The sequence below is a fragment of the Cygnus olor genome, chromosome 13, assembly GCF_009769625.2.
Source record: "Cygnus olor isolate bCygOlo1 chromosome 13, bCygOlo1.pri.v2, whole genome shotgun sequence".
Classification (NCBI taxonomy): Eukaryota; Metazoa; Chordata; class Aves; order Anseriformes; family Anatidae; genus Cygnus; species Cygnus olor.
Window position 1 is genome coordinate 13,476,613 of NC_049181.1, and position 20,060 is coordinate 13,496,672.

The window sequence follows — 20,060 nt, forward strand, 5'->3', positions numbered from 1 at the left end:
CCTGACTTATGCAGAACCTGAGCCGTGCTGCTCGGAGGCTCTCCAGGATTGATTACACATCTTGCTTAAGAAGCTTTCAACAAAGGAAGCCGCACTGATGCTGAAGTGTAAGGTCAAGTTCTCCTCTTGTGTAGGATGTTGTAAATCAGGATCTATTCCACTGCCTGCGGCAGGGTAAACCCTGATTTATACGAGCCTGGGAGCAGGAGCGAGCACCTGGCGAGGGGGCTGGCACCTGCTGACGGCGCTGCAGATGTGCCCGTGCCCCAGGGAGAGGGCCTGGAGCAGTGCCTGGCCGCAGGGCAGGCAAGGGCGAGGGAGAGCTCTGCTGCCCCTCCTGCCATGTGTGTGCTGGGGGCAGGTGGCTCATGGCCCTGGGGGGACACTTGTCCCTGCCACGTCTGCCCGGTCCAGCGATGCAGGCTGAGCTCGGGTTGTGGTGCTTAGCAGCAATTGAATGCCTGTTTCAACTTCTGTTCCCTGCTATGTGTATATCAAATCTGAAAAAAAAAAGAGAAGAGTCTGGAAGAGGACATAATGTTTTAAATACCACTAAGGGTCTCTCCTGGGCAAGGTAAAAGCCAAGTAGAGGTTGGCAGCTGCAGGAGCTATGGAGAACTTAAGGCTCTGTCTGGTCAGGAGGCCTCCTGTGTACAATCCCACACAGACCTGGGGAAAGGCGCCTGATTAAAGATGCCCTGCTCAAGCCAGGAGAGCTGCCGTTAATCACAGCCGGTTTCTTTGCTCCCTCCCAGCTCGCTGGCTGGTTTTCGTAGCACTGCTCAGAACAAATACGCTGTTTTATGCACGTCTTAATCCATTTCCCATTCTGCGGCAGGTCTGGGACTTGGCTTTCGTCCCCACTCTGCCCGCGGCAGCCATGTGCCTACGGAGGGCTCGCACCGCCTGCGTGGTGCACTTCGGGTCGTGCAGTTTGCGCCGTGCTGCACGCCCGCTGCGCAGCCAAGAACACATGACCATGCACGCGGTGGGGACACGGAGCCCAATTTCTTTGCTTTTCTGTGCTCAGGAAGTAGAGATTGGATTGGATTTGTATTTTTTTTAATTTATTTTTTTTCCTGGAGGTTGGCATGGCAGTGGTCTGGCTTGCATCATGGCTCCGTGTCAATTAAAATAACCCACAGCTACAGCAGAGATGTGTCCCCCCAGCCCACAGGGCCCTTCGCCGTGCGGCTGAACTCCGCTGCCAGCTTCACATGTGTCAGAGCCAGAAAGCAGAGGGGGAGCTCCTGGGTTTTGTGTATCATATGTCTTTTACCCTTACAAAGGTTTACGATGCTGCAATTTAATGTCTGCGATTTAAGTAATTTGGTAGGAGGAAAAAAGAAAACGTCGTTTTATGTTCAAAGTTGGATTTGTATCAAAGAAGGATGCTATGTTTCAGTTGTTCTGATGTTGCCTTCATCCATTTTCAAGGAGCAAAGGGACCCGGTTCTGCCCCTGCTTGGTTTCACGTCCTGAGCCATGCTGCCTTTGATCGATGGCTGGGACAGACAAGACCGGGGCAGCAGCAGGAGGTGGTGAGACAGCCTATTTTCACTCCCTGAGGGGAAATCAGCCCTAAGCTATAAAGTTGTGAAATCCGTTTTTTCTTTGCTAATATAGTGCTGTGCTTGACTCCGTCCAGCTGCAGAAACATGCTTTGTTTCCAGTTTACACACTGCTCCTTGTCAGCCCTGCCTGCTTTGTATGGCAGCGGGGGAAACAGAATTAACTTGCAGACCAGGACCTGTGCTCCTTTCCTCTTCTCAGCCCATAAATTCTTATTCTCTTTCACCTATTAGCTGGCTGTGCGGTTTGTCTGGGAGGCTCCCACTAACCCCCTCTTTACACCTCACAATCTTTTTATAAATATATATATTTTCCTGTGCCCTTTCAGGGAGATTATGATGTCCACTTAGCAGTGGGGGACTGCGAAGCACAAAAGACTCTGGACTCGAATCCCAAAGACGTTTAAGTACCTAATGAGGCAGGCAGACACCGGCGGGATTTTTTTAAGCGTAGTTAAGCAGAACCAGTAGCCACGTCCTGCAGCCAGTGGTTTGCATCACCCTCGGTGGCTGTGCACACGTTTGGGCTTTGTTTTACAGACCTGGGAGGAGAAGCTGGTTGTTTCAGCACGGCCTGCTGCAGCCAAAATGCGACCATGAGTCAGGCCCCTTGGTGTCTTCATTTTCCAACCTCAAGAGCCAGTCGGCTCATCCTGGCCAGGGAGAGCGTGCAGCCTGACAGGTAGGCAGTGGAGGATGAGCCATCGATTCCACTCATCTTCCGCACAAGCTCTGCTCTTCCCTCGCCACCTGACTTCCAGCAACCTGGGATGCAGCACACCTCGCCTTTCCAGAGGGCCGTGGGCTCACAGCAGAAACCTGGGCGTTTTGCTCCTCTCCACCGGTATTCCTGCCAACAAACTGCCACCTGTGCATCTTGAAGAGCAGGTGTCTGATTTCTGCTTCAAACCTACAGCTCTTTGCTAAGGTTTTTGGCTTACGATTTGCCATAAGACTCCGCAGAACCCACTCCTTTGTCTGGGGAGGCTTTACAGCCCAGAGGTGTGCTCTTCGCTTTAAATCAGGGGGCATCTGCTCTTGGTGTCCCTGTTCTGCTTTAACATTTACCTTGACCAGTTTTTCTCTGAACATTGGAAGTGATTTCTGACAGATCCGTCCTTCAGCTCTTCTGACTTTTTAACTAAGGTATGCTTAGGGTTTGTTTGTTTTAAATCTCCTCACACACCTTTACATTTCCTTTGTTTTCTCTACAAAGTCTTTCACACGCAAGACAGTAACTCGTGGACTGACACATCTGACTGTAAAGAAGGCTGATGGGAATCCAGGGCTGTAAGAGGTGAAGTTGTGAGTATTTGGAAGGTGCCCTCTTCTCCCTGCCTGTCTACTCAGTGAAACTTAATTATCTTGAGACCTCTACTGTCTGACTGTCTTTTGAATTTGGTACAATTAGCCAGCAGTTCAAAATTGGAGGGGGGAGTCATGGGTAAGACACTCAAAAGTGATTGCATCAGGCTCAGAAACTGGCTACAAGTTAGTTGTGATGAAAATACAGTATTCAACAGAGAACTAAACATTATTTACTAGAGGGAGCAAAAAGAGGTCATTGCATCCTGGAACGGTTACCAGTATGGAAGCCAAAAAAAACATGCCTATGTTTCCAGCTGCTACGCCAAAAGTTGACACACCAAGCCCCGTGTAGCTCTGCCACCATAGGTGCCTCCTTTCCCAGCACTCTCTAGCTCAAGGGGATACGCAAATGTGTCCCCATTTACCCAGCACTTCAGCTTGCAGACATCTCTCTGATTGACTGGTTTAGAAGCTCAAATGCCCAATACCTCTTGAGCTTCTTATGGATGGCTAATGTACCCAGGAGTGTAGCGAGATACTAGCTGCAGCTGTGCTTGGCCTTGCATGAAATCAGACAGGGAGGCTCTTTTCATCTTCTTGCACCTTGAGCTCTGATCCCAGAATAATGTTTTAATTTTAATTGTCTGTCAGTAGGTAATTTTATTCCTGGTGTCAGCATCCACAATAAGCGTGAAGAGAGTTTTGCCTCTGGCTGTGGCAATAATGATAGCTGTAGTACCTCTTGTCCGTATCCTCAAACATAAACTGTAAGCTGTTCTAGAAAGCAAATATATTCTTTGTGTGTTTTATGCAGCGCCCAACACAATGAGGCCCTGGTCTCCAGACGCTACCACAGTACTACTAATAAATAATAACTCAACACAGAGATTAACACTGCCACAGAGAGACTTTCTGATTTGGTACATTAACTTCTTATTCTTTTCATGCTGTGAATGTAAGCTGTAGCTGGAGATACAAAGTGCTGTGAAGATTACTGTAAGTACTCTGATCTTCTGAACCCTGAATGGAGGTCGCTGTTGTATAATAAATTGCATTAAAATATAAATGAAAAGAAATCATGTACAATTTTTCCAGCAAGAATTATTCACAAGAAGCTTCGTGGAAGAAATTACTGCGTTAACTCCAATAAAAGCCATTATTTCTTTCAGGTGGCTGCTTGAAGCTTTGCTAATTGCCTGCAGAAACCTATATCAGCATCTGATGCGGTATTCAGGGCTTCCCAAGCCCCCGCTTGTCCCAGTGATTTTGCAGAGCTGAGAGGGATTTTGTTTTACTCATTAGATCAACCAAAGTTCTGCTTCGCAATAAAATGATTTTCTCCTACTCACTGGAGTGCCCAGATGAGGCAGGCAAGCTGATTCACAGCAGCTTGGCTCTTTCAGTACCACCAGAATGACTCTTGGTCCCGTGGGAGTTAATAGAAAAACCTCCATCGCACGCCGCAGCAGTCTGAACGGATTACCTGAGGTCTTAAAGCACCATCTGAAAAGGTAAGCACTGAACCTGGGGCCCTTCCTGTTACTCACAGTATCAAAGTTTCCCTGTGCTCCCCATTCTGCTGTTCAGCACTCCAGCCATACCTAGTTATGCTGAATATTCCTGGGGAGGGGTGGTGTTTGCCCAGGCAGAACATCTTGAAGAAGACTTTGATCACTTATTCGGTTGAGGTTAAGTAAAGTACACCGATTTCTTAGTTGTTTCATTTAAATTTCATCTCCTTCTCATATAGCTGTGAATAAGCACGTCCATGCAAATAGAGCTGCTCGGTCTGGTGGGCTAGAGCCACTGCTCCCAAGAAGATGCCTGATAATACCATGAGTGCCAGATTGCTTTTAACCCTGCCAATAGATGGCAATTTCCTCTAACAACGGGAAAGAAAATTACATCTGAAACCCGGTTTCTCCTCACCCACTGTGATATATTTAGGCAAACTGACTACGGTGGAGGGTTTTCTTTTTTTTGTTATAAAGAATAACGCCTTAGTCTAATGAGATTAGATCTATTTTCCCTACAAAACTTATTTGGGGAAATGTGAATTAAACCAAAATGAATCCAGCATGAGTTTTTGGAGAAGCCAAAAGAAACCATGTTCTTAATTCCCCAGACTGTGCACTGGGAGTCTCTGCTGACACAGGCTTGAATCCAACCTAAAGGTTGTCACCAGTATCTGAGAGTGCAGAGAGTAATGGACCACCTGGTTTTTGGAGAGAGAAATCAGTAATGCTCTGGTGGGTAGTGGTGCTCAGAACAGCTGGCCAGCTCATTGATTTCCTGTCCTGCATAAGTAGCTATTTCTGCTGCTGATGTGATCTTTTTGCTTGATTTTTGTGATAGTGTTTGGTATATTCTGATCTAAATAGAAGCACATTTCTAAAGAGGAAGGGCTTTCCCAGTACTAATCTTTCTACAGGCTCTCTGGCTGAGCCCTGGGATCTCTGGACTCTTCACTGTTCAGCCACTGCAGCCTGCTGCCTGAAGCCTGACTGAATTTCAAAGCAAACCCCTCTTCTATGGGGGATGGCAGCTGAGAGGGGCTGTGCTGTGTTTCCAAAATGCACAAATATATCACTGTGAGTAAATGGTGGTGGAAATGTTCCCCTTTCTGTCCCACCAGCTGATGTGACTCTTGTACTATAAAACAAGGAATATTTCTGTTTAGAGTACGTATGAACTCTGTTCCGTCAGCCCATGTTGTGTCCATTGGCATACTTAAAATAATGCTTAAAATAACTTTTACATGCTGAATTTTAAGTGATTCAGACAGATGCTACTGTAGTTTAAGTTGTACATGTGTGGACCTTGACAAAAATAGAAGGGGATGTGGGAGTCCCATATCACAGAGACTTTTTACACTGATAAAACTGTTTGATGGATCCATGAGAGACTTTTACAAGGTATTTTAACTTTAACCACTTTGCTGCTGCAGTCTCAGCTGCCCAGCATCACTAAAATTCTTTGGGGATTTGAGTAAAACCTCAGTCCTTTAGAGAAATTCAGTTCTGCACAGACCAAAAGCAAAGCACTTAATGGGTATTAGTCTAAAAGGTACTTCTGTTTTATGAGCTATATTTACACATTTAACAGGTCACTTTCTATTGCAATTTACATTTAAGTGCACTGGAAGCTTATTCCTTTGTGTGCTATTTAATTTAAGAGGATTTTCTTCTATTTCTCTTAATTTGGGGCATTGTTCTGATGGTACTAAAATTAATTCCACTAATAGTTCTGGTAATTCAGTGGATATTACTAACTTCCATTTGTTTGGGTTCCTTTCATCCAAATTCATTCCAGTGCTTTTAAAACCTTTTACTTACTATGCAAATTAGTTATGAAATATGTGAGAATGAGTTTGCCTTCCTCTGAAATGCAGCTACGTCTCAAATAAAACATACTAACAGCTTCTAATATCTGCATGAGGAAAACAATGTGTGTTTTTTAACCTGAATATGGGAACAGCAAGTGCCTAATATTAATTTTCTGTCTTTGAAGACAAAGAATTGGCATCTAATAGGAGATGTCCGTCTACTAGTCACAGCAGGTGTGTGTGTGTGTACACATACATTATATGTGTATATATATCCTTTAGTTGGTATGTGTCAACTTCTGGCATCAGCAGTACTGTGCTTGCAAAACCTAGGTATCTGAAAGCCTGCATCTGCCTGATTTCACAATAACAAGTATGTACATTCAGTCAGTGTTTCTGAAAATGGTTCCCAAAATACAATTGCTATTTCCAGCCTTGGGACTTGCAGGATCCAGAAATACAACGGGCGTCTTACATAACTCACCTTATTGCTACTGTGAGTCAAGCAGCAAGGGGCAGATTTTTTTTTATTTTTAGGGTGCTATAGGTGTTTTATTTGGTAACATGCTACTTGATAAAGAAATGATTAGGCTAATTGAAGGGAAAAGCTAGATAGAAATAGGTTAAAGAGGTCTTAAAGTACAGCTTATAATAATTAAATCTGGCAGTCTTTATTAAGCAGGGACAAAAATAAACATCAAGTTAGCAAACAAAAGACAATAACAGGAAACAAAGGGTGTAAATGGCGCAGTGTAAGGAAAGCAAAAGAATCAGTGATGTACCATATCATTTCTAATATCTAACCTGTAAAAGTGTGTGTGTGGGGGGGAAATGTACACGTGAACATATGGGCGTACATATAAAAATATGACACTACGCTGTGTTTTCTGTTTTATGTGACAACTATTACCAAATGAAATTTTTTGCTAGGTAGGTGGATATAAATCATCTTTACCTTGGTCTGTGGGCTTGATTTAAAGACAGAGAATTCCTACTTCCAATTATTTTTGTTCCTCTTCTCCCTAAAATAGTAGGAAAACAAGTTAATATTACTATCAAGTACCTAGGCTTTCCCTGGCATCTCAGTTCTGTATGTGTGTTTATTATTTGCATTACCTTAGTGCTACAAAGCCTTGTTATGGATCAGAATCAACACAAATGACATTCCCACCCTGAAGAGCTTTACAGTCAAAATAAGAAGTGAGATAAGTGAGGAAAACAGACAGGAGAGGCAGCACAATGAAATGTGATGCTACTGTAGACGTTACAGGAAAGAGAAATTTTAAGCCATGTTTTGAAGACAAATGATCAGCAACTTTGGGGCTGTTTAGAGCATCCCTGGAAATAAAAGGCAGGTAAAAGAAAGCACAAAATAAGTTATTTAAACGTGTTACAAGTGGGCTGTGAAAACTGACATCACGAGCTGATGGGAGCTGCAGTTAGGCCTCAGCAGTGAATGGAAATGGCAAGTAAGGTGAAGACCAGCTATCAGGCCTTTCAAAGTAAAGACAACTTGGTAAGGATCGACATGATAGAGTGGGCTGAGCCAGTAGAGGGATGAAAAGAGAGAAATAATGTGGTGAAAATGACAGACTAAGAAAAATGGGCTTTGTAGCAGCATTCTCAATAGGTATGAGCAAGACAAGGTTATATTTTCCAAGGGCAAAGGAAAGGATGTTGAGGTAATTGAGATTTGAGAAGATGGGAGTTTTAGTTATATGGACAGACTTGGACACAGTCTGAACATAAAGGACTATGGAAAGGTCTGAGTCTGAGATGATTATGTACAGGCAGATAATAGTGTAATAGACAAAGTAGAGAGCACTTGTGGGAGAAGGCACAATGCTATTTTAACTATGCTGAGCTCAAAATGGCATTAGGGTTCTCAATTAACCAGTTCTTATCCAGATGGTCCAGAGATTGGATGGAGGCTGGAGTATTTGTGTGCCGTCTGGGCTGATTATGACCCAGCCACCATATGCTACAATTCAAAAGAAGAAAGAACAGGCTCAGAAATACAGAGACAACCTAAACATCCCCAAAGTTAAATAATGTATGTTCTTGCGGAACCAAATAGCCATCAGGTGAATCAGCGGTCAGGTGCCTCAAAGTGGTTTTTGTCAAGTTCACATCTTACAGGCATCTGACCATGCAGGTGTGGGGCTCATGGGGCACCCGTGACTGCATTCAGAAGGTGAAATCCCACTCAGCATTCATAAGAAGGTAATAGAGACACAAGCAAAGAGTTTAGTTAGGAAAGCATACCACTGTGCAGTAAAGAGGCATCATTGTTAAAAATCTGAGTGGAAATTTTTGTCTGAGCAAAATTTCAGAGAGTAATTGTGGAGAGCACTTTTCTGACTCTTCAAATCTAAGATCATTAAATGAGTGAGGCAAAAAAATATCTTTTAAGTCTTCATAATGTCAGAGAGAAGCTTTAAAATGTGATCTGAATGAAAGTTTGAAAGACTCTTCAAATAAGAAGGATCCTCTGTGTGTATGCACACATAGACAAATAGATATATACTTACACATATGTATATAAATATAATCCAATACATTGATTCATGATTTCCTGTTGGAAATACCATACTGGAGTTGATCAAAGCAAGGCTTCAAAATTGTGTCAGTTAATTTTCTAGCTAGTCTTTACTGAAGGGATGAGGTCAGAAGCAAGGGTGCATCATAAGAGAAGACAACAAACGACTATCTGAATGACAGAGGTGAACTAATATTTCATCTCCTTTTGCTCACTGCTTACTTCTGCCGATTATTAATTTTAAACTCACAGTTCCATGCTCGTTGTAGAAAACAATTTCTTCATGAGAAGAGGATCCATCCCTTGCGTGTTTTGCTTTGATTCTCTACAGTTTTTGGAATTCAAGATAGAAATTGTTGATAGCAAAGGAGATGCCTAGAAGTAATGAATAAAATTAATTTTAAAGTGATCGTCTTGTGGCTCCTTCTGAAAGTACATCTTGTCTGGTACCAACACATGGCTCACCTCAAAGCGTGTGTAGCTCAAAGTTGGATCTTCAGATGGTGTAACTGTTCATGGACAACAAAGGACTGGCAAAATGAAACTGAAGAAAGAGTTTTTGAGGAAGATATGGAAAAGCAAAGACTCTGGTTGTCGGCATGGTATGGGCAGGTGCTGGTCTGCCTTCCAGTGGAGGACGGGGCCAGCGCTGCCACCATGCTGGTGTGAGGTGGGTGCTGCTGGAGCCGCCAGGCTTGGCTAACCTGAATAACAAGCTTGTAATTGTATGGAATCATGAAGGGGCCCAAGGTGGTTCTTTTGTTTTATATTGTTTTCTTTATTTTTTTTCCTTTGCTCTGCTCTTCCGTCATGTCCAGCCCTGAGAAGGGAGAGCACTGGCTCTCCACTGACAGGAGCAAGTTAGCTCCTGAAGAAGCTGGACGTGGTCGCTCTGTAACTCACAAATACGCTCTAAAACATTACAAATGTTTTGTAACATCCCCAAGGCACCTTTCCTGAGGGCAAGCAGCAGCAGACAGCAAAGCATCTCCAAATTACCACCTTGCCCTCCGGCCGTACACAGCCATTGGTATGTACGGTGACAATGGGCCATTTTGTAAGGTGGCGCAAGGATTTACTTATTTCAATCTTGCATATAGAATGTTCTTGATGCCTGCATCATAAAATATATGTAAATTTCTATTTGTTGTCAGGGTGTGTCGAGAAGGCTTGGGCGAGTGGGATATATATATGATTATTAACGCCCGTTGACTGATCAACTTGATCCACCTTCTAGAAGACACATTCCCTGCGTTTTTCCTTCCTCCTCCTCGCTGTTTTATTTAGGAACTCCCTGCTTGGAGAGAAAAGGTGCCGCTCCCAACGGCGACGCAACCGCCCCGCGAGCTCCCCTCAGCGCCCCCTTCCCGCCTCCTCCCTCAGCGCCCCACGCGCCTACAGCTCCCGGCAGGCCCCACGAAGACTACAGCCCCCGGCATCCCACGCGCGGCGGCCCGGCCCAGTTCCGGCGGGGCGGGCCGCGCTCGGGCCCGGGACGGCGACGGCGGCGGGGCCGCGGTGAGTGCGGGCCGGGCGGTGCCTCCCGTCAGCGCCCCCTCCCCTCAGCCCCCGGTCCCTCGCCCCCTTCCCCGCCCTCAGCTCGGCCCCGGGGGAGCGGGGCCGGCCCCGGCCTTGCCCCCGGCCGCGGTGAGGGAGCGCCCCGCTGGGTTTGGGGTTTGGGGCCGCGGCGGGGCTCGCTCCTGGGCCGGGTTCGGGGCCTGGGGGTGCCCGGGGTGCTCCTGAGGGGAGCCGGGCCCTGGGCTCGGGGCAGCCCTCCGGGGTGGCTCTGGGGGTCGCGGGCTGGTGCCGGTCTTTGTGCTGTAGGGGTAAAAGAGCTTAGTGCCCCCCTAATTCCCGTTCCTTTACCTGTTTTTCAGATGCACGTGGAGCTGAGAGGATAGGAGAGGTACTGGCTTCGTTTTTCTTGAGGCTGTAGAAGGCAACGTAGGGGAGTTCAGCATTACGGTTGTGTGGATGGTAAGGGGTCTGCAGACCAAGCGTTGGCTCGTCACGAAAGGCACTAAATGAACCTATATGTGCTTAAAAATATGTTGGCTTTAGTGCATAATACTGGTTTTGGGGCTGTGTTGTTGTTTGATGGGTGGATATCTCACGGTATTGTACCTTATCACTATACAAAACCAGAACTGCTTTCCTGCTAGAGTTTTTAATGTTAATTTGTGGTTTATGTGGTTAAAAAGAAGGTAAGCTGTACAGTTAATAACAAAGCTGGCAAGCGCACCAAGCCTTAATACGCAGAACTTTTGGGGCTGTGTGTAGCTGTGTTGTGTGGTACGTGTCACAAGAGATGAGATAAAGAGATACTTTTGATGAAGGGCAGAATCTTCCCTTTCTGCACCCTCTCAGAGGCTTCCTTTGGAAGAGACAGGCTGTGGCATTGCTGAAGCTGAGCAAACGCTAGAGCTGAGGTATTCCTGCTATGTGGAGGTACAAAGTTAACTAGTAAGAGTCAATTTGGAATGGAAGACTAGTTTCATGAGAGCTCACCGTAAATCTTTAACGGTGTGTGTGCTCTTTTAAAGGAGGCAACATTAATTTTTATAAGAACTTGGACTGCGTAACAGTAAGTTTTGTTTCACAGTCTGTTCCTCCTGACTTCCCCATGTTACACATTACCTTTCATGTGGCATTCATTCCCGAATGTATCTGGGAAAAGAAACAAATGCCAGTGTTGTTTGGGAACAGGTGACAGAGGAAATGCTTAACAGTGGGCAGTGAGATGCCCAAATACATATGGGGAACGTGAGGATGGATAAGAGTCTGCGTGGCATTTCCACGTGAGAGGCATTTCAAAACTGTCTTAAAGATTCGGAAGAGAAAGTTCTTCTCTGTTCCAACTGCTTGATGCCAAACCTGCTGACACAAGATAGTTCTAGAAACTAGTTCTGTTTGTTTCCTTTCTCTAGAATGTTTTTAATAGTGATTGTTCTGGGGTTTTGCTTCCTTTCTGAAGCTTTTAAAAAAGTAATATCAGAGGGAATACTCTGGCAGTGATAGCAGTGTCTTCCTACCTGCTGCGTTCCCATCAAGGTCTAGCTACAGCACAAGAGTGTTGTTTGAAGGCTGAAGGACTGCACACGCTGTTGTCCTTTCATCAATCACCGATGTGGGCACCTATTTTCTACAGCTTACTAAGCCTGGGGGCTTCTGAGCAAGAGAAAACAAAAGTAAGTTTTTTTTCAAATATATACGCTTTTGTGTAAGGTAGGGCGTGTGTTTTTCAAAAAAATCTAAGCCCAGCCTCTTTGCTGGGTGGTCACATAAAACGAGCAGAAGGGCCACATGCCAGAGGCTGTTGAGTGGCTGGATCTATTAATGCCTAACGTGCAGAGGCAGCTGAGAAATACAAAAATATTGAACTTTCTGTGCCCAACAAAGTTCCTGTTGTTCAAGCCCGCTGCCTGAAAAAGAGCACGCCCAAAAGTGCAGTGCTGCCCGATGAATAACTTAGGCAGGCTACTCCCAGGTCTCTCGTCTTTAGGGAGTGAAGCAAAGAACTGTTTGTGGGTGTTTTCAGCAGAGTCCTTGGTCTGCTTCTGTTTGAACAGGGACAAACTCAGAACAGCACTTTCTCCGTAGCAGTGCGTGTAATATTCAGGAAAGGAATACGTGTTGTAGCAGAAGAGGGAACCAAGCAGAGCAGATGAAAGAGAATGAGAACATGCACAACTGATGCATCAGAGTCAAAGGAAAGTTGGAGGAAAGCCTGAAAAGGGGATGTCATTTGAACCATGAGTGTCATTTTTTTAGACTGTATATCAATGTATAACAGTTACAATTTCCTTCTCTCCCGTGGAATCATCAGTTAAATCTTTAGCAACAGAGCTATAGTGGCCTAAGGGGATATCTTTCAAGAAGAATGAGCGAAGAGCAGCTGAAGATTTTCTTAATAGAAAACTTTGAAGCTGTATTTGCTATCCCATAGGCATTCCTGTCAACTGCATCAGCTTTTGACAATGTGGGAGGTATACATTCCCTGCAGGGGATGCAAAGTAGAGAAAATAGTCTGAGTGGGTTTAGAAAGCCACGGATCAGCCTTCAGGCATAGGTATCCTACAGATGTAATGCTGGTTCTAGAAGTAATGTGACAAAGGGGTCCTAAACCCACTCACTTCTGCCTCGCCACCGAATCTAGCTAAATTTAACAGCTACTTTGCTGTACAAGGCTACGTGCATAGAGGGAAAACTGCTGCCTTCTCTGATCTGCTCATAACAGAGCCTTCACTTCAGAACTCAGTTATCGAAGTAAATATTAAGAAAATGTCAGGAAAAAAAGATAATCATGGCAAATGAATGCTGTTACACAGAGAACAAATACAGGAAAAGCGCTGAGCGAGTTAGAGTGGGCAGAAGTAACTCCTTGTAACTTATGCTAGCAGTAGACCTCTGACAAATGCTAGGGAACAGGCTTTAGCAAATAATTATATTTGCTACAACTGAAGTAGGTGCTGTTTTGACTTGTTACTGTGATATACAGCATGAGAAATATCTAGCAGATCGAAGTCCGTCAGTGGATAAGTTACTCAGTGCTCCTGATGGCACGTGTCCTGCTGTACTGTCTCTCCGTGAGAGAGCTTGTGTTTCTCTGGGGGGAAAAAAAAAACCTAACCGGGCTAAAAGCCCAGGATTTTACCCTGAGCTATGTTTTCAATATACTTTGAAAGGAGGAAGCAATTGGGTTGATAATTAGAAAAAGCAATGTTGTGAACTTTTATGTGAGGTCTTGTTGAAAGTCATGTTTATTTTGAAAGTAGGATGGGAGTCAAATTCCATGAGAGGTTAAGGCACTAATGAAAACCCTCACTTGGAGACAGGAGAAATACCAAGGCAGAACAAAAGTTTTCTTTCTTCCTCCAACTAATATTTCGTACCTGGCCTGAACGTGCAAGCTACAGGATGTTTTTTATGAAACACGCGCGCACAAGTGCATAGACTCTAGTGGCAATGAGAAAATATCGGGGCAGACTTTTCTTGCTGTGTGCTGCGATTTGTGTAAGTTAATTGTCAGGATACTGCTTTTTGGTGGTGCGGGGTCTTCCTCCTGACATCTTCAGAAGTGGACGGTGGAGTGATGCCTGGAGAACAGGAATGTGCAAGCAGCTGCCACGCTTCCCATTTGTGTGCTGCATTAGCAGTCACTCGAGTGTTGTCAGCTTTTGTTCATACGCAGCTGTTCCTGCCGAGCTCTTTGGGGACAGTGACTTGCCTTTTTAAATACGGGGCATGTTAGGGAACTAGAGAATGCTTTTTTGGGGGGAGGAAGCATTTCTGATCCTTCAAAAACCCAGCGCTCCACGATGAGTTGTGCAGCTTGCTATTTACAGTCTAGCAGAGAACTGGCAACCTCAGGGATGCTGGAATGCATTTTTCCTGAAGCGTGGTGGGGAATTTGCTTTTAGCAGACAGGTAGCTCCGGATGTCAAGTTTTTTTTCTAAGTGATACTTTGTTTTGTAGAATACAGCCTTTTATATAATACCTTACTGCTTAATTTAATTAATTGACTTAAACTCCCTTACAGAAGGGCAAATACTAGTTCTGCGTGCCCTGCATGTACTACATGCGCTGCATCCCCCTCGAGGCTCGTACTGCTGACGTGCTTTTTGTGGTCTAGTTACGGCTTGAACTGAGAATGCTTTCAAAGAGACTTGAAAGCTCAGATGCTTTCCCTGGGCAGCACAGATTTCATACGTATGTGGGGGAGATCGTTTAGACGTTAGGGGAGAAGAACCACACGAGGCACCATCCAGCCTGAGGTCAGTGGGATCGGGAGGTCCCGCCTGAGGACAGGTACCGGCTGCAGGCTCCATTACTGAGAGCTTGCACTCAGAAGGGTTTTGCACCCTGTCACAGTGATGGTGAAGCAGAAATGGGAGATTTGATGTTCTCTGTTAGCCCACGCGGACCCCAGCGATCCTCTTGGGAGTGAGAGCAGGTAGAAGCTGTGCCTTGATGTGCAAAGGGGGCTGTTGGTGCACGTGAGATACCATCTGCGCTTGAGCTCTGCTGGTAAGAAATTGTAAATGTGGTTTTAAGTGGTTTAAGAGAGCCTCTTCCTCTTCCGGTGTAAGTGATGCTCACTTCTCGCAGGTGGGTCAGTTTCCCTTGTGCTGTACAGACCTTTGTTCACCGTCAGTCACCTAACAACTAGCAGGTAGTTAGTTCTGCTGGCCACAGGTACGTACGTGTAAATATGATGTCTGCGCTGGCGTGCCTCCAGGTATGCTTCTGATGTCCGTGCTGTATGACTTGTAACTAAAAGCACAGATTTTAACCTCTAACTATGCCTAAATATGATGAGTGACGTCATTATATTAAAAAAAGTTCTGCTTCTAAATAAAACCCACATTGGTGTCTTCCACTGTTGCAGGAAGCTTGTTTGCATTTTTTCCATGAAAAAAATATAAGCAAGTATTTCTGTGGTGTGGGTCTGCTGGTTTTTTTGTTTGTTTTTTATCTTTAATATCTGTTTTGGTACTGGAATCTCTGCCTTGCGTTGCTTACTCTCTTGTAGCTTTGTTAAGCTTTGTAGACTTCTGCTGCTCTATTTTTGTTTTCAGTGTTGAGCATAGCTCCTTTGTGCTATATGTAACTTGTTAAATGAGTGCACAAGAGATGTATTTATTTCTGTGGACTTCATTAGTTGGTTTTGGTGCTTGGATCTCACTGAGATTTGTGGCTGATTGGTGCTATTTGGACAGGGAGAGCTGATGGCTGGCAGCTGCCTTCGTTGGTGTCAAGCTTTCTTGTGAGTTGTTGCGTATCCCTCTATATCTAATTCTAAAATTTTATTAACCTTTAATGATATGAGAGACTGCTGTTGACTTCATTTCAGGAAAGGCTTATTTACTAATGGGGAAGGTGCTGATACTTATTTCAGTGACCCTCTGATATGGTAACTAAGGCGTTCTTGCTAGCATGACCCTTCAGGCCTGTTACTTTTCCACTCTTTTTATGTTCCTTTCTTCTCACATGCTTAAGATGAAATGTTTTTTTCTTCCCTTCGTGGTTACCATAACGTTGCTACTGTCTTAAAAATTCCTGGAGCTCTGCTCTATTCTGTGTGTTATTTCTGAAAATGAATGTGCTGTATTATGTGGTCTGTGCAGTGGTGGTGCTGACAGATGTGTTTTGTTTTAAGGATATTGCCTTTTTTAATGCTTCTAATTTTATTATGGGAAACACAAGACACTATATTCTTACCAGCTCTGTAGGTTATAGTTTTATTTGGTACAGCAATATGAGCATACCTTGTTATAAATCTGCTTCTTCGTTTTTTGCATCTCCTGTTTAAGTGAGGATGCAAGCAGCGTTTTCTGTCTACTCACAGTAATTTGCACTTACCTCAAACACAGGAAAAAAAAGAAGTTTATTAATCTATTTTTTCTCCTCTTTGAAATGATTCCTGATTTGATAGGAAAATGACTTCAGTTTTATCCGGACTAGTAGTTGCAAATCTTAAATGAATAACCCAATGGCCTGGTTGCTTGCAAGTGTCATGATAATGGCTAATATCACTCTTCTTAGAAGTGATCAGATTGTTTTCTGAACTGCTTTGATAGTGAGGGAATAAATTTTGTAGCTATGTGACGAAGAGAGGCCTTGGAGATGCACAGATTTTATTTTATACAAATCATTATCCCGAGCAGGACTATGAGAACTTTGGTGTTACCTTGTGTCCTGGGTATTGGTGTGTGACAGTAACCAGGGTGCTTCTAGAAAATGTTCAGTCAAACCCTTCGTTACCACTTTCACCTTAATGATAAATCTGATTCTGGCCAAAGCAAATAATTCTTGTGCTTGTCCCCTTAGAGCCACGGAACCACAGAACATCCCGAGGTGGAGGGGACCCACAAGGACCGCTGAGTCCAGCTCCTGGTTCAAAACCAGAGAGAGACGTCTGAGAGCATTGTCCAAACACTTCTTGAACTCGGGCCGCTCGGTGCCGTGACTGCTCCCTGGGCAGCCTGTCCCAGTGCCCGAGCACCTCTGGGTGCAGAACCTTTCCCTAAGACCCAGCCTGACCCTCCTGTCCCACCTCCGTGCCGTTCCCTCGGCTCCTGGGACCATTGCTCTTCTGCTTTCTTTGTGTGTGTGTATATATACACACACGCCTAAAGTCATGGGTGTCACTGATGTCTTTTCCTCGTGTTTACCTTACTCAGCAGATTCTGTAAATCTCTTCCATGTATGGTAACTTAGCAGTTTCGTTTCCTCAATCTTTCCAGATTGTCGTATTGAACCTCTTGGGCTATACAAAATTAAAAGCTCCCTTCTACATTAGGTGGTGTCAAAATTGTTGTTGCTCCAACTGACCGACAGGCACTTTTTTTCCAGAGTTTTAATGCAGTGATGGAGGGTCAAAATTATTAAATCCCAGTTTACTTGATCTCGAGTTTATTAAATCCCAATTTACTTGATCTCAGACGTTTGTGGTGTTAATCCTATGGCAAATGAGGATTGTCTTGTGCTTGGGCAAAGCCTGATGCTTTATACGCGTAAAGATTTTAGGTTGACATAAGCGTGGCTCAGCTGTACAGTGGTTCCAAATTATTTGGTGTGATTCTGGTATAAAGACAAACCCTTAAAAAGTCGGGTAAAATGTCAGATGAGCCTTAATTTGTTCCAGGATCGTAAACAAGACCAAGTAGTTTCACCAGGCTGCTGCAAATCTAAACGTGACTTGTGAGCCTTGGTAGTTTTTCCCAGCCGCACTGGGAAATGCACCAGCATGCATCTTGAGGGCAGAAGAACAGTGCTGGTGAGTTTGAGTTTTGGGGACTGGCAGATGTGCTGAACACCTCTGCCCCCAATTTCCTTTGCCTTCTCCCTCACCTCGCATGTCTCGTGCGGTCTCTACAGGTGGCAGGCAGCATGAGAAGGTGTGCTGAAGTGTGTGCTGTGTGTTTTGTCTCCCTTGTATCCTCTAATCTGGTGGCAGTGAAGAACCTAAAGAAATGCTACCTGGTCACTTCGAGTTTCTTAAACCCCAGAAGCTTAGTTACATGTTCCAAAGTTCATTTCAGGGCATGTGTCAGTGTTTGCTCATAAAAAGCAGATAGGAAGCACAAGCATAAATACGGTCCTTAAAGGAAAGGCAAACCCCAAGTAATTTAGTTATTGTAAGATCATCGGAGCCTACGTTTCTTGGTAGTGTTTCTGTAGTAAGTTCGGGTAATTTTAGCAAAGCTTTGTTTGTCAGCTCAAGTTAAGTCCAGAAAAAATTGCTTTGTCTCCTTGCTGTGCTAGATCCAAGGAAGAAAGCTCACCTGTTTGTAACTGCCAAATATCGTAAACAGAGTTGCCTGATTTGTTTTAAATTTTGTGGAGTTACTTTACTTCTGTTCAGCTGCTGGCAAACCCTGAGGTTTGTATGGTTTTCAACTTCGGTGCAAGTATACAAGTACGTAGGGATGTTACTGGGAATAAAATCTGTTTGCAGTGGAAAACTACTTGCAAGATTTTTTCCCTGGGTGGAAGGACTGCTGCTGCTCCGTGATAATGAGAAAGTTGTAGCTATTTTAGGACCGTGATGGTGCAGGCTTTTGAATTGTTCAGGGCAATATTACTTTGCAGAAACTGTTTCTGGCAACCTGCCAGTTTGTCAGAAAAAAGAAATAATAGAAAAGGAAATATTGCATGTTTGTTTTAACTGTTTTTGACAAAGTTGTTTGCTCTTTGGATGCAGAGGAGTCGTCCTCCTCTTTGGAGCTGTGTTCTTGTTGGATGGATGCTTTTACATGGGACCTTGTGCTTGCCTGTTGCCTGAAGATCACAGAACTGCAGTAATTTGGGTTGGAAGGGACTGCCGGGGGTCTCATTCACCCCCTTGCTCGAAGCAAGTTCAGCTTTGAGATGAGACCCGGCTGCTCAAAGCTGTATTCTGCTGGGTCTTCAGCCTCGGAGGAAGGAGACTGCAACCTCCCTGGGCAACGTTTCACTGCCTGCCTGTGTGGTGTAAAAGTGTTGGCTTTTTCTTTGTTTTTCTTCTGCTTTTTATCGAGACGGGATCTCACCGGTTCCAGTTTTTCTGTCGCATCATCCTCTCATCGTTTACCACTTCATGGAATCTGGCTCTGTCTTCTCAATGCCTGCTCCTCTCGTGTCCATCTGCTCGAGTCAATGTCTGGCTGGTATTGGGGTCCAAAAGCAGGCACTGTTCTAAGTGCTGTCTGACAGGTGCCCTATAAAGAGAAGCTTAATTACTTGACTCACTTAGTTTACTTAAAAAAGTAAAAATCAGGGAAACGTGGGTGTTATAAACGTACCGCTTAGTTTTGGGGTTTTTGAAGTGTGACTGGGTTTCAAAGCAACGTTTAGGTAGCACTAAAAATTCTTCCACTTATACTGGTGGAATGATTTGCACCAGCTTTTTTAATGAAAACATTTTGAATGGATTAAAAGCAACATCTGACAGACGACACTTACCTCCAATACATATTTATTGAACTTAATTAGCTCTGAATAAGTCTAATTTGCATCATTGAAGTGTCGGCAATGAAGCAGTAATTGGTTGTAATACTATAATGAAATATTCTATAGAAATGGGAGTCAGTGAGTGAATTCATTCTCACTTAATGTTTAAAAAAATCACTCTTATGGACTGTTGGTAGAATTTCATACAAAGTAAGCTTACGTACACAGGAGCGTGCACCCAAATACCTGCTGTAAGAGCTGTGTGAATGCACGTCTCTCCTGCTGCTTTTCGCTTAAATGTGAGCAGAACCACTTCAGATGGAAAATAGTTTAAAACGAGCTTCTTGGTAAATGCACCTTTTATCTTTATAAATAACTGCTTTTAGAAAACTTAAGCACGCTTTTAGAAATTAAGGAAAATCATCTGAACAAAGGCTGGGAGTTCAGTGACAAACTAAGACAGCAATATAGAAAAAGTCAAATCTGCCTTAAGCTTTATAGTATGTAAGATGTTGTAATGAAGGAAAAGCTGCCAAAATACCCTATTTTATAGTCAAAACATTAGTCTCCAATGTTGCAGTAGCTTTGCAGTCACAGGTGGTCTAAAACCAGTGATTTAATGTTGTTCACTAATAGCATTTCATTTAAATGGGTGGAGTTGCACTAAAATTAATTCAGGACCCCTCTCTTGCAGGATAAGGAGAAAGCTGAGATTAGAGGAGGCCCAGGAAGGATGTAATAACCTCAGTGTAGCAGGGCCACGCAGGCTGTTCAGCGTTCAAAGGCATTCTTCTTAATTTTTCAGCTTCAGGTTTCTTTTTTATTTGCTTGCGGTGAGATTTTGATGTCTTTCGGTAAGCTGTGTCACTGAATATTACAGTG

General features: G+C 44.1%; 1 protein-coding gene across 10 annotated transcripts in view; it reads left to right on the plus strand.

Moving 5' to 3' along the window:
* The first annotated feature begins 10,204 nt into the window (after nt 1-10,204).
* MTM1 (myotubularin 1) overlaps nt 10,205-20,060 on the plus strand; it is a 39,890-nt gene continuing 30,034 nt past the window's right edge. The window contains exons 1-2 of one of the 10 annotated variants that reach the window (XM_040572183.1): nt 10,205-10,261; nt 10,621-10,649. Coding sequence is in view for 4 of the 10 variants with exons in the window: in XM_040572177.1 (XP_040428111.1) it covers nt 10,718-10,720 (3 nt within the window). In the remaining 6 variants the exon portion in view is untranslated. Of the gene's footprint in view, nt 10,391-10,620; nt 15,511-20,060 lie in introns of those variants that run through there. The other 9 variants (XM_040572177.1, XM_040572178.1, XM_040572184.1 and 6 more) reach the window with 9 other exon arrangements.